The 13,500-nt window shown below is 47.9% G+C and overlaps 1 protein-coding gene across 1 annotated transcript in view; it reads left to right on the top strand.

Annotated features, from left to right (window-relative positions):
• Positions 1-13,500, top strand: part of slc23a2 (solute carrier family 23 member 2) — a 76,844-nt gene that overhangs the window by 747 nt on the left and 62,597 nt on the right. Inside the window, exon 2 of the mRNA XM_068001040.1 lies at positions 970-1,255. Within this exon, the coding sequence (XP_067857141.1) occupies positions 1,148-1,255 (108 nt within the window). The 5' untranslated portion in view covers positions 970-1,147. The remainder of the gene's footprint in view (positions 1-969; positions 1,256-13,500) is intronic.

Below are 13,500 nucleotides of genomic sequence, written 5' to 3'. Positions count from 1 at the left end.
GACAGTGCGCTGTAACGATGGAGGAGGGAAAGAGAGGACAATGGCAGTAAATACTGTGACCTTCACTTTCTCTCACCTATTTCCTATATTTACATTCATTGATCTTAGGACCATGCTCCCTCTGTGCCAGCTCCTAGATCTGGTGCAGACCACAAGGATTGTCGTTGGTAAATTGGATTACGTACCGTAAGATCTTACCGACAGTTTCTGGCACAATATGTGCACCATTCTGAGGATTTATTTTCCGGCATGGCGGCTTTCTGCTCAGAATGAGCCCTGTGACACTTTTGTTTACAGCATCTCGTGGTATTGCAGATCAAAGGCAATGCACTTTTAAATAAAAATATATACATATATATATATACACACACACATACACACCCACATATATATAAATACACACACAACGGCGAGGATTGCACAGAGCGAGGCAGTATACCTCTCCCTTTCGCCCTCGCCCGACTTTCCCTTTGCAAAGCCCGAGTGTTTGTGTCGCTTTCCCGGAGACTTGTGTTCCTGGTCTGGGGAGGCACGTGGAGAGGGTCCCAGCTTCATCCCCCACTGATCCCAGATGGTGCAATCGGTTCATCTTTGCAACCGCTGGGAGTTTCTGTGTAACGACATTGTATCCGAATGATTGCACGAACAACATTGTATCATGTCTGGTCCAATCTGTATCTATTTTAATGAAACTGAACTATGAGAAACGATCAGTTCAGATCATCGTTGTCTTAATGTGACATTGTTCGCAAACGGATCAACAAGGAATATTGCTCGCTCACCGGCTACTAGTTGAGGATTTGTAGTTCTGAGTTGAATGGTGAAATTATTGCCTGTATTTTGGGCAGTGGGAGCCGAGTTCCGGGGGCATTGAACGCCATTTGGAAGATGCAAAGTGTCCATTTCGGTTAATTTCATGATCGGGCTGGTTCTGGATTTTTAAAAATATACATTTTATTGTGTTTTCAGTTGCAGAGAAGGTCACACGCACGTCGGAAGTTGCAGATCGTAATGCCCGTGTCTCTCTGAGCAGTATGTGACCTTTCATCTCTGGTTTTTGCGGCGGCTGTGTGAGAGAGCCCGAGAATCCGCCGGCCCCCTTCGGGACTTGGCCCTTCTATTTTTTGGTCCTCCCCCCTTCGAATCGATGGGAATCGGCAAGAACACTACGTCCAAGGGCGCCGTGGAGTCGGGCAGCTCCTCGGAGAACAAGTATGAGGATGAGAAGCACTCGGCCGCTTTCTTCCCAATTCCGGTAAGAGACCACCCACATTGTTTTCCTCATTCCTTGAAGGTGCTGGCTCCTTGCTTGGGATGGATGTCCCCTGCACAGGGGGCAACCAGGGAGGGGTGGGAGCAAGTGGGACGTGCCATCTCCTTCCCTCCCCACTGTCAATTAACCAGACCCTCAGTTTAAGGGTCAGCAGTGAATTTCATTGCAGTGAAATATTTTTTCTTGGTATATGCGTTGTGACACCCCCTCGACCTGCAACTCCAAATCCCTCCACTTGCAGGTGATGACCCACTCCCCACCTTGGCTCCTTTGTACCCTTCGCACACTTGGGCCGTTCTTTACGTGTGAGACTAGACAGTAAGTGTCGGTGGGCTGTTCAACCATGGAAGGCTTCGCAGCTGATTCCAGTCCCGTCTGCATTTGACCTGCACACGAGCCTGATGTCCAGCAGGGTTGACTGGACAGCCATCATAGAGCGATAGAATTCCCTCTCCCAACTCCAGGAGCATCGATGAAATTGTTCCACCCTGTTATTTTGGGTGGATCATGTAATTTGAGATTGCTTTGCCAGGCCTGTATCTGTCATGCCCACTCTTGTCAATTGACCTGACTCTCAGGTCAGTAGTGAATTTCAGTAGTGAAACACCTGAACTCCACCTTCGTTGCATTAGTCACATAGTAGGCTGAGTATTCAAACACTGCAACATACAATAGATCTTAAATACTCTCACACCAGGTTTGCGAAGGTGGTGGTGAGCCGCCATTTCAGAGGGCCGTTAAGAATCAACCACATTGCTGTGGGTCTGGAGTCACATGTTGGCCAGACTGGGTAAGGACGGCAGGTTTCCTTCCTGAAAGGACATTAGTGAACCAGATGGGTGTTTACAACAATCCGGTAGTTTCATGGTCACCATTACTGATGCTAGTTTTTTATTCCAGATTTTTAATTTTAATTAACTGAATTTAAATTTGGCGGGATTTGGCTTCATGTCTCCAGATTATTAGTCCAGTCCTCTGGATTATTAGTCCAGTCCTCTGGATTACTAATCCAGTAACATAACCACGACACTCCCGTACCCATCTAGGCTGAATATTCAAACACTGCATAGCACAATAGATCTTAAATAGTCACACAGCAGGCTGACTATTCAAAGACTGCATGGTACAATAGATCTTAAATAGTCTCACACCAGGCTGAGTATGCAAACACTGCATCGTACAATAGATCTTAAATATCGGTTGGAATTCTATATATTTTGAGATTGCACACCAGAGTCAGCCAGACTTGCTCCGCCCCAATCCCAGGATTCCAGATCAGCTAACCAGGCATTGATTCTGGGGCTATGCTTGTCTGTGTGGCTCAGTAACACCCAGTCGAATTACTTGTCCGCACAACCAGCAGCGAGCAGCTCAACTTGTCCTCTGTATACAGAACTTGACAGTGGCTCGAGCTTTTTAAATTAGCCATCGTCTCAGCTCTGCTTCTTCCATTGAATCTTCGAGCTGGATCGAGTTGTTTAATTTTCGAACTCCGGGTTCTCCCTTTTCTTTTCAAACAGTGAGGGCCGTGTATAACTCCCCTGGGTTGCCAAAAAGCCCAGTTGTTCGCTCTCCAGCTCATGACTTCTGTTTCTCCTCTTTTATCCTCGATTCTCCTTCTCCTGAAACCGGCAATTCCATAAGTCCATAAGAGATAGGGGCAGGAGTAGGCCATTCGGCCCTTCGAGCCGGTTCCGCCATTTAAAGAGATCATGGCAGATTTTTACCTCAACTCCACTTTCCCGCCTTTTCCCCAGATGCTTTGACTCCCTTGCTGATCAAAAATTTGTCTAACTCAGCCTTGAATATATTCAATGACTCAGCCTCCACAGCTTTTTGGGGTAAAGAATTCCAAAGATTCATGACCCTCTGGGAGAAGAAATTCCTCCTCATTTCCGTCTTAAATGGGCGACCCCTTATTCTGAGACTATGCCCCTAGTTTTAGATTCCCCCATGAGGGGTAACATCCTCTCAGCATCTATCCTATCGAGTCCTCTCAGAATCTTATATGTTTCAATATGATCTTTTCTCATTCTTCTAAACTCCAATGAGTATAGACCCAACCTGTTCAATGTTTCCTCATAAGACAACCCTTCCATACCCGGAATCAACCTAGTGAACCTTCTCTGAATTGCCTCCAATGCAAGTATGTCCTTCCTTAAATAAGGGCACCAGAACTGTACGCAGTACTCCAGGTGTGGTCTCACCAGAACCCTGTACAGTTGTAGCATGACTTCCCTGCTTTTATACTCCATCCCACTCGAAATAAAGGCCAATATTCCGTTTGCCTTCCGGATTACCTGCTGCACCTGTATGTTGACTTTTTGTGTTTCATGTACGAGGGCACCCAGATCCCTCTGTACCGCAGCATTTTGTAGTATTTCTCCATTCAAATAATATTTTGCTTTTTTATTTTTCCTCCCAAAGTGGATGACTTCACATTTTCCCACATTATATTCTATCTGCAAATTTTTGCCCATTCACTTAACCTGTCAATATCTCTTTGCAGGCACTTTGTGTCCTCATCGCAACTTGCTTTTCCACCTATCTTTGTATCATCAGCAAATTTGGCCACAAGACACTCTGTTCCTTCATCCAAGTCATTGATATATATTGTAAATAGTTGAGGCCCCAGCACTGATCCCTGCGGCACCCCACTAGTTACAGATTGCCATTTTGAAAATGACCCCTTTATCCCGACTCTTTGTTTTCTGTCAGTTAGCCAATCCTCTATCCATGCCAGTATATTACCCCCAACACCATGAGCTCTTATCTTGTGCAGTCACCTTTTTTGTGGCACCTTATTGAATGCCTTTTGGAAATCCAAATATACTGCATCCATTGGTTCCCCTTTATCCACCCTGCCCGTTACTTCCTCAAAGAACTCTAATAAATTTGTCAGACATGATTTCCCCCTCATAAAACCATGTTGACTCTCCTTGATTGTATTATGAGTCTCCAAATGTCCTGCTACTACTTCCTTAATAACGGATTCCAGCTTTTTCCCAATGACAGCTGTTAGGCGAATTGGTCTATAGTTACCTGCTTTCTGTCTCACTCCCTTCTTGAATGGGGGTGTTACATTTGCGGTTTCCAATCAGAATGTGGGTTTAGGATCTTGCTCAAGCTGCCATCTTTTGTATCTAGGCTCTCCTGGGCTGTCCGACTGAGGGCATCACTTCTGAAGCAGTTCTTCTATCTTCAGGCATATGATTTAACCTCCTCTCTAAATAGTCCTCTCACTGCCATCCTGCTGACATCAAAAACATAGCTAGCTAAACACAGAGCAGGAATCAAATCTGCGTCCTTCTTGGTGTGTATGGCTCAGGAGCACACTGTATGAGGCAATTAACCGTTGAGCACTTGTATCTTTATTTGTTATTAATTGCTGCGTGTCTCTTATTCTACAGATTGCCAAGAAATGTGGGTTATAATGTGCTGATTCATAGTTCAAGTAGGACAGAGCAATATTTCACAGCTGCATTTTTTTCATTTGAAGAAGGATCATTTTAAATGACTCAACAAAGTCACACGTGTTTTAGCTGAGTGTTAGTCACGTTTATCTTTATGAATATCGCTGTATCTTAAGACACGAAAGGACCAAGAGATTCCATCCACACTCTCTGTCATTCAGTTGCTAACCACAGTCCTGCTGCCAATCCTCGGGCAACAGCTGTTCACACATCTGGATTAGAAAAACTTAATATGTGTAAGATAGAGTGCTCGAGAAGGGATTAGTGTGTGATCTACCCGGGGAATGTATGATAGTGTATTCTCTTCGTATAATTAGTCTGTGGAGTTGAAAAGAGGGATTATTGTGAACGCACAGTCATGCACACCAATCACTCCGTAGTCCACATGTGCTAATCCCTTGCTTTTTCTAATGTCTTGTGCTGACACCAGGATATCAGCTGTGTGATTAGGGTATTTTTGTACTAGCCATCGTATTCAATGTGTGAATCCAGCTTCTCCAGTCCTGCCCCCTCTTGTGGGCCCCAGTGTGAAGACAAAGTGAGTTGGTTTCCTTCTCCAGCCCCACCATTTATTTCCCATGCTGGTGACTGGTACCGTGCCATAGGCAGAAGCCCATCACCTCAAACCAGCTCCTGAGAGCTCCACGTGAGTAGCCTTATTACTATTTGCCTCATGACTGAGTGCCCTGTTCTCTTCTCCATAAGAACATGCCCCACTAACCTACATTTGAGGGCCTCTCTGCCCCCCGGGAGGGATGGGGAAAAATCAGCTGGGCTTTTTATTCCTGATTCACCCAGTCCGAGCCAATATTTATCCCTCAACCAACATCACTTAAGAACAGATCACCTGGTCATTATCCCATTGCTGTTTGTGGGAACTTGCTGAATGCAAATTCCCTGCCACGTTTCCTACATTGCAACAGTGACGATAGCCACTGAAGTATTTTTGAAATGTAAAGCACTTGTGGATGTCCTGAAGTTGTGAAAGGCACTGTATCAATGCAGGTTCTTTCTTTCCATAAGTGGGCAGTGTGACGTATCTGAACGATATCTACAGATATGGAGTTCACGAATTTGGTTCTTCCAAATTTCGGTTGTGTTTGGTGGCAGTATTTTTGCATTCTATACCCTGTGGTGAAATACTGCTGGAGATGTGTCACCTGCTGGTGGGAGCAATGTGAGGTGATACATTTTAGAGTATTGTACAAGAGAGACGGCGACACAGTATTACTGTATTAACAAGTGAATCTTTTCTCCCCTCTGTAAATAAAGCAGAGTGATTATACTATGGCCTTGTTTATAAGTGACTATTACAGAGGGATCAGTATGGTTGTGAAATGCAGTGGGATGGGTGCGTTTACGTTCTCGAGGAGGAGTCTGTTTTGTAGCCAGTTGAGAAGTTGCTGGTCCTGTACACAAGATGATTGCAGATCAGGAAGGACCGATTGGCCCATCTCGAGAGATCCTAGAATCCTCTCATTTCAGAATCCAATTGCTTCTTAAATGATTCCAGGATTTTCATCCCGACGATAATGCCTTGAAGCCCATTCCACATATTGATCAGTCTTTGTGTGAAGAAGAACTTCTCGACATCAGTCCTAAAAGTTACCGTTGGCCAGATTGGACCTGTGTCCTCTTTCTCCTATTCCCACCGCTGAATGTAATATCCTGGATTCACTTTGAACTATGTTATGTACCTCTGTAAGATCACCTCTCAGACACTGCCTTTCCACAGTGAGAAGCTCAAGCCGATATTTGTAGAAGACAATTCAGGAATGGACAATGTTAAGCTCGTTGAGGTTAATGCTTTGCTGTCTGCTCTTTCAGACGGGATCTTTCACCGCGAGCAGTTCCCTCTCTTGAAAGTCCCGTTTCGCATTTGTTTTCGAAAACAATTGTTCCTCCAACTCTGGCCTCGTGCGCATCCCCGATTTTCATCACCATTGGCGGCCATGCCTTCAGCTAAACCTCTCCGCCTCTCTACCTTTCCTCCTTTAAGCCCCGACCCCTTTGACCAAGCTGTCCTGACATCTCTTAATGTGGCTCGGTGTGAAATTTTGTCTGATTACACTCCTGCGAGGCGCCTTGGGGCGTTTTACTACGTTAAAGGCGCTGTGTAAATGCAGCTTGTTGTTGTAACTGTACAGGAACAAGTGGCACTTGTGCCTCTGTGACTTTTCCTTGCTGAGCTGCACCCCAGACGTGATTCCATGGCGTTCCAGTCTCCGCACTGCTCTTTTTCAAGCAGTCTGGTCCGCTGGAAATGGCGGAGCCCAAAGACTCCAGAGAAATGAAAAAATGTGTCGGCAGTTGGACGTGCCTGAGTCGAGCAGGTCGAGCTTACTGCTCCTGAAGCTGGGACACACCCGCAGGAACTGGTCCCGGTGCCTTCGGGGCAGGTGGAAGGCAACGATTCTTAGCACTGATCCGCAGCAGATGCACGGTCTTGGCACCAGGCATGTCCGTCCTCCTTCAGGATTGGCATGTCTTAACACAGTGCAGATGGTGACTCACTGAAGTGTTTGTACGATTCTTTATTTGGTTCTTCCTCACTGTGAGTGCCAGCATGAACAGGTGCCTCAAGCTCGGAATGTGGTTAAGGCGCAGCCCTCGCTCTGTTTCGGTTTGCGCCGCACCATAATTTAGAGGCTGACGGGTATCGATAACTGTGGTCCCTGCATACTTTTTATTTCCGCAGATAATTGGCAGGTTGCTTCTGTCCTCCAGCTTCAGTTTCTCTGCCTGTCTCTCTGGTTTCCCTTCCCCTCTTGTTCGCTTGTCTCCCTGATTTTTGCCTTCTCCTTGCTACTATTTCGCAGTTGCATTTTTTTTCTGTTCCTCCCCGCCCCACCTGGTTTCTCCTCCCCACCTCCCCCCCCCCCCCCCACCCAAACCATATTGTAACTCCTTTCCTTTATTGTTTTGTCTGTTTCATGTTACCTTCAGAGCCTCAGAAATAACCAGGTTGAACGAGCCACCCTGTTGTGCTGTTCCTCGGCCTTGCTCCGTTTCCTGGCAGAATCCAGTAAGTCAGCCGTGTGTGCGTTTGTTTCCTCTCCATCGTTTCCCCCCCCTCCTTCCCCAAACCCCCAATCTAATTGCTGGAATGCTCCTTCACCTAACTTGGATACAAGCCTCACCTAATCTGATGACAGCGGGCATATTGTGAACTGAAAGCGGGTTAGGCTGCCAGTTCCGAAAACCACACAAACAGCACGGATGGGACAGCTGAGTCAGTCAGGGCGCGAGCAGGTGGGAATTGATGTAATTATCTGCAAACTCCCAGAGCCGAACGAGGTTCTGCGTTGATCAGGGTCTTTATAGATGATTAAGGGGTGATCCAATTGAGGTTTTTGAGATGCTTAAAGGATTTGATAGGGCAGATGGAGAGAAACTGTTAGGGGGGAATCCAGAACAAGAGGGCGTAATCTTCAAATTAGAGCTAGGCCATTCAGGGGTGATGCCAGGAAGCACTTCTTCACACAAAGGGGATTGGAAATCTGGAACTCTCTCCCCCCAAAAAGCTGTTGAGGCTGGGGGTCAATTGAAAATTTCAAAACTGAGATCGATAGATTTTTATTAGGTAGTAAAGGACATGGAACCAAGGCGGGCAGATGGAGATAACACACTGTTCAGCCATGATCTAACTGAATGGTGGATTCGGCTCGAGGGGGCCGAATGGCCTACTCCTGTTCCTATGTTCCTTCTTAAAGGGGCAGGTTAAGTGAAAAGGAGGAGAAATTGACTCTCCGCCTCGACCTGAATTTCCCACTCGCCAGTGGCTGCTCCTTCCCTGCCTGCTGCCTGCAGATGCCAGCATGGGGCAGGGCCCATTGCCCCCCGCCTGCCCCTGATGCCACTGCCCCCCAGGCTCGGCATGTGAAACACGGAGGCAGGCCCGCGTTAGCAAATCAGCACGCAGATATCTTGTTGTTGGCAATGACACAGTTTGTGAGGCGCATTCCTGCTAGCAAAGTCACATAGTATTTTTTGTTTATTCGTTCCTGGGATGTGGGTGTCGCTGGCGAGGCCGGCATTTATTGCCCATCCCTAATTGCCCTTGAGAAGGTGGTGGTGAGCCGCCTTCTTGAACCGCTGCAGTCCGTGTGGTGAAGGTTCTCCCACAGTGCTGTTAGGAAGGGAGTTCCAGGATTTTGACCCAGCGACAATGAAGGAACGGCGATATATTTCCAAGTCAGGATGGTGTGTGACTTGGAGGGGAACGTGCAGGTGGTGGTGTTCCCATGTACCTGCTGATCTTGTCCTTCTAGGAGGTAGAGGTCGCGGGTTTGGGAGGTGCTGTCGAAGAAGCCTTGGCGAGTTGCTGCAGTGCATCCTGTAGATGGTACACACTGCAGCCACAGTGCACCCGTGGTGAAGGGAGTGAATGTTTAAGGTGGTGGATGGGGTGCCAATCAAGCTAGCTGCTTTGTCGAGCCTCTTGAGTGTTGTTGGAGCTGCACTCATCCTGACTTGTGCCTTGTAGTTGGTGGAAAGGCTTTGGGGAGTCAGGAGGTGAGTCACTCGCCGCAGAATGCCCAACCTCTGACCTGCTCTTGTAGCCACAGTATTTATCTGGCTGGTCCAGTTAAGTTTCTGGTCAATGGTGACCCCCAGGATGTTGATGGTGGGGGGATTCGGCGATGGTAATGCCATTGAATGTCAAGGGGAGGTGGTCATTGTCTGGCACTTGTCTGGCACGAATGTTACTTGCCACTTATCAGCCCAAGCCTGGATGCGGGCTCGGACTGCTTCACCATCTGAGAGGTTGCGAATGGAACTGAACACTGTGCAGTCATCAGCGAACATCCCCATTTCTGACCTTATGATGGAGGGAAGGTCATTGATGAAGCAGCTGAGGATGGTTGGGCCGAGGACACTACCCTGAGGAACTCCTGCAGCAATGTCCTGGGGCTGAGATGATTGGCCTCCAACAACCACTACCATCTTCCTTTGTGCTTGGTATGACTCCAGCCACTGGAGAGTTTTCCCCCTGATTCCCATTGACTTCAGTTTTACTAGGGCTCCTTGGTGCTACACTCGGTCAAATGCTGCCTTGATGTCAAGGGCAGTCACTCTCACCTCACCTCTGGAATTCAGCTCTTCTGTCCATGTTTGGACCAAGGCTGTAATGAGGTCTGGAGCCGAGTGATCCTGGCGGAACCCAAACTGAGCATCGGTGAGCAGGTTATTGGTGAGTAAGTGCCGCTTGACAGCACTGTCGACGACACCTTCCATCACTTTGCTGATGATTGAGAGTAGACTGATGGGGCGGTAATTGGCCGGATTGGATTTGTCCTGCTTTTTGTGGACAGGACATAACCTGGGCAATTTTCCACTTTGTCGGGTAGATGCCAGTGTTGTAACTGTACAGGAACAGTTTGGCTAGAAGCGTGGCTAGTTCTGGAACACAAGTCTTCAGCATTACAGCCGGGATGTTGTCGGGGCCCATAGACTTTGCTGTATCCAGTGCACTCAGCCGTTTCTTGATATCACGTGGAGTGAATCGAATTGGCTGAAGACTGGCTTCTGTGGGAGGAGGCCGAGATGGATCATCCACTCGGCACTTCTGGCTGAAGATGGTTGCAAACACGTCGGCCTTGTCTTTTGCACTCACGTGCTGGACTCCGCCATCATTGAGGAAGGGGATGTTTGCAGAGCCTCCTCCTCCTCCTCCTGTTAGTTGTTTATTGTCCACCACCATTCACGACTGGATGTGGCAGGATTGCAGAACTTTGATCTGATCCGTTGGTTGTGGAATCGCTTCGCTCTGTCTATAGCATGTTGCTTCCGCTGTTTAGCATGTATGTAGTCCTGAGTTGTAGCTTCACCAGGTTGGCACCTCATTTTTAGGTATGCCTGGTGCTGCTCCTGGCATGCTCTTCTGCACTCCTCATTGAACCAGGATTGATCCCCTGGCTTGCTGGTAATGGTAGAGTGAGGAATATGCCAGGCCATGAGGTTACTGATTGTGCTGAAATATAATTCTGCTGCTGCTGATGACCCACAGCGCCTCATGGTTTTGAGCTGCTAGATCTGTTCTGAATCTATCCCATTTAACACGGTGGTAGTGCCACACAACATGTTGGATGGTGTCCTCAGTGTGAAGACGGGACTTCATCTCCACGAGGACTGTGCGGTGGTCACTCCTACCAATACTGTCATGGACAGATGCATTTGCGACAGGTAGATTGGTGAGGACGAGGTCAAGTAAGTTTTTCCCTCGTGTTGGTTCGCTCACCACCTGCCGCAGGCCCAGTCTAACAGTTATGTCCTTTAGGACTCAGCCAGCTCGGTTAGTAGTGGTGCTGCCGAGCCACTCTTGGTGATGGACGTTGAAGTCCCCCACCCAGAGTACGTTCTGTGCCCTTGCTACCCTCAGTGCTTCCTCCAAGTGGTGTTCAACATGGAGGAGGACTGATTCATCAGCGGTAGGTGGTAATCAACAGCAGGTTTCCTTGCCCATGTTTGACCTGATGCCATGAGATTTCATGGGATCCTGAGTCAATTTTGAGGACTCCCAGGGCCACTCCCTCCTGACTGTATATCACTGTACCGCCACCTCTGGTGGGTCTGTCCTGCCGGTGGGATGACAATGGAAGAGTCTGGGACGTTGGCTGAAAGATATGATTCTGTGAGTATGGCTATGTCAGGCTGTTGCTTGACTAGTCTGTGGGATAGCTCTCCCAATTTTGGCACAAGTCCCCAGATGTTAGCGAGGGGGACTTTGCAGGGTCGACTGGGCTTGGTGTTTTGCCATTGTCGTGTCCGGTGCCTAATGGTCCGATGCCGGGTGGTCCGTCCGGTTTTATTCTTATTATGACTTTTTTTTAGCGAGATTGTACAACTGAGTGGCTTGCTAGGCCATTTCAGAGGGCAATTAAGAATCAACCACATTGCTGTGGGTCTGGAGTCATATATATCGGCCAGACCTGGTAAGGACGGAAGGTTTCCTTCCCTAAAGGGCATTAGTGAACCAGATGGGTTTTTACGACAATCCAGTAGTTTCATGGCCACCATTACTGATACTAGTTTTCTTAATTCCAGATTTTATTTAATTAATTGAATTTAAATTTCCCAGCTGCCGTGGCAGGATTTTAACGCATGACTCTGGATTATTAGTCCAGGCCTCTGGATTATTAGTCCAGTAACATAACCACTATGCTACCGTACCCGTACTGTGTGAATGTAGAGAATGAAGGATGGTCACAGGAACTAAATATTGCAGTAGTAATGCCAGCTAACCTGGGGCTGACACAGACATGTCCAATTCTGATGAGGCCCGCCACCACCGCAGGCTTGGTTCTGTTGGGGCTGATTCCTTCCTCATGACATGCAGACTTTGTTGACAAGGAAATGCACGTTCATTATGATTCCACTCTTAAACTGCCATTTACATTCTCGCCTCTGCATTGGGTTTTTAACCAGCTGTGCCCAGAGGAGTATTCCGATCACCCCAGACCCTGCCTTTTATCTCGAAGGTTTGATGCTGCATTCTTGGGCGTCCGTTTCTTAAAGAAAGCCGACAGGACCATGACTGTGTGGGTGTTGGCACCGCGGACCCTGCACCACACTGAGGGCGTGTTTGGGTGGTGCCCATTGGAAACCGTTGCTCGTGAATGATCACTCACTGTGGGTGACTGGAGCCCAGAGACAGTTGGAGAACATTGCTGCTCTTCCACCATGGGGTGTGCTGTAGCGCACAAGACGCCATTGGCCTCCCACAACCTTACAGTTGGAAGAGGGCTCGAGCCACCTCTTGCTGCACAAACATCAAAGTAGCTTACTGGTCGTCACTTGTATTTCTTGTGTTCCCTACAAGCGGCCAGTGATGAGGCAACGACTGACCCTCACGGCGTTCTGTAATATTGACGGAAAAGCCCAGACTGCTTGCAGGGAAAGCTTGCGCTGGCTCTTACTGCGATGGTGCCTTCCTAAAAATAAAACCTTTTGTGTAGCCCCACCCCCAAGGAAGTGGGCTATTGTCCTGCTTTTTGAACTGCATGGTGCCCCGTAGCGACTGTGATGCTGCTGGTAGCTATGCACGTCGCTGTGGTGATCCATCTCAACCATAGAGGTACGGGAGGCAACTCCCACCTTGCCACAGGCCACGGTGACCAATACCCTGTAGGCTTCTTGCAGGGAGCCGACATTAAATCATTGGCCACTATTGATTTGACACCTGAATGACCTCCGTTCGGCCTTAAGAGCCCCCCGAAGGGCTGGATTGGAACCCTGATTACAGAGGTAGAAGGGAAGGCCTCTTCATGACTGGCCATACCCAGGAGCTGACATTTAGCTGTTCAGTTCCTTCGAGATGGCAGAGCAGTCCACTGATCCATCAAACTATAGTGAATAGGAAGAGAAAACAAGTACTCAGTTGGCATCTGGATTTGGCTCATCCTGTGTGGCATCTTACCAGCTGCAATCACATGTCAAGTGATGCTATCAGAGTGGATTTAGTTTGTCTCAGCATAAAATGGCCATCTGACCCATAGATCCCATTCCTTCGAACAGTTCAAGTTCAACATTCATAGTTGTGGGCCGCCCCCAACTCACTAAATCTCCTCAGTTGATAAATATCCCACAGGGGAAGCCTCTGGCAAAAGTGAGATCTGCAAATGTCCTCCCCGTCATCCAAGTGTAAACTGCAGGATTAGTCCGTCGTTCCAATCTAGTCATTGTCTGTCCCTTTGTTGTCGAACATTTGCACAGACCCAGCAGCACAGTCACTATTGTGCTTCCTTCAGTATT

The sequence above is a fragment of the Heptranchias perlo genome, chromosome 20 (genome assembly GCF_035084215.1).
Source record: "Heptranchias perlo isolate sHepPer1 chromosome 20, sHepPer1.hap1, whole genome shotgun sequence".
Classification (NCBI taxonomy): domain Eukaryota; kingdom Metazoa; phylum Chordata; class Chondrichthyes; order Hexanchiformes; family Hexanchidae; genus Heptranchias; species Heptranchias perlo.
The sequence above is the reverse complement of the archived record's forward strand: the minus strand, read 5'-3'. Positions and strand labels throughout refer to the sequence as shown.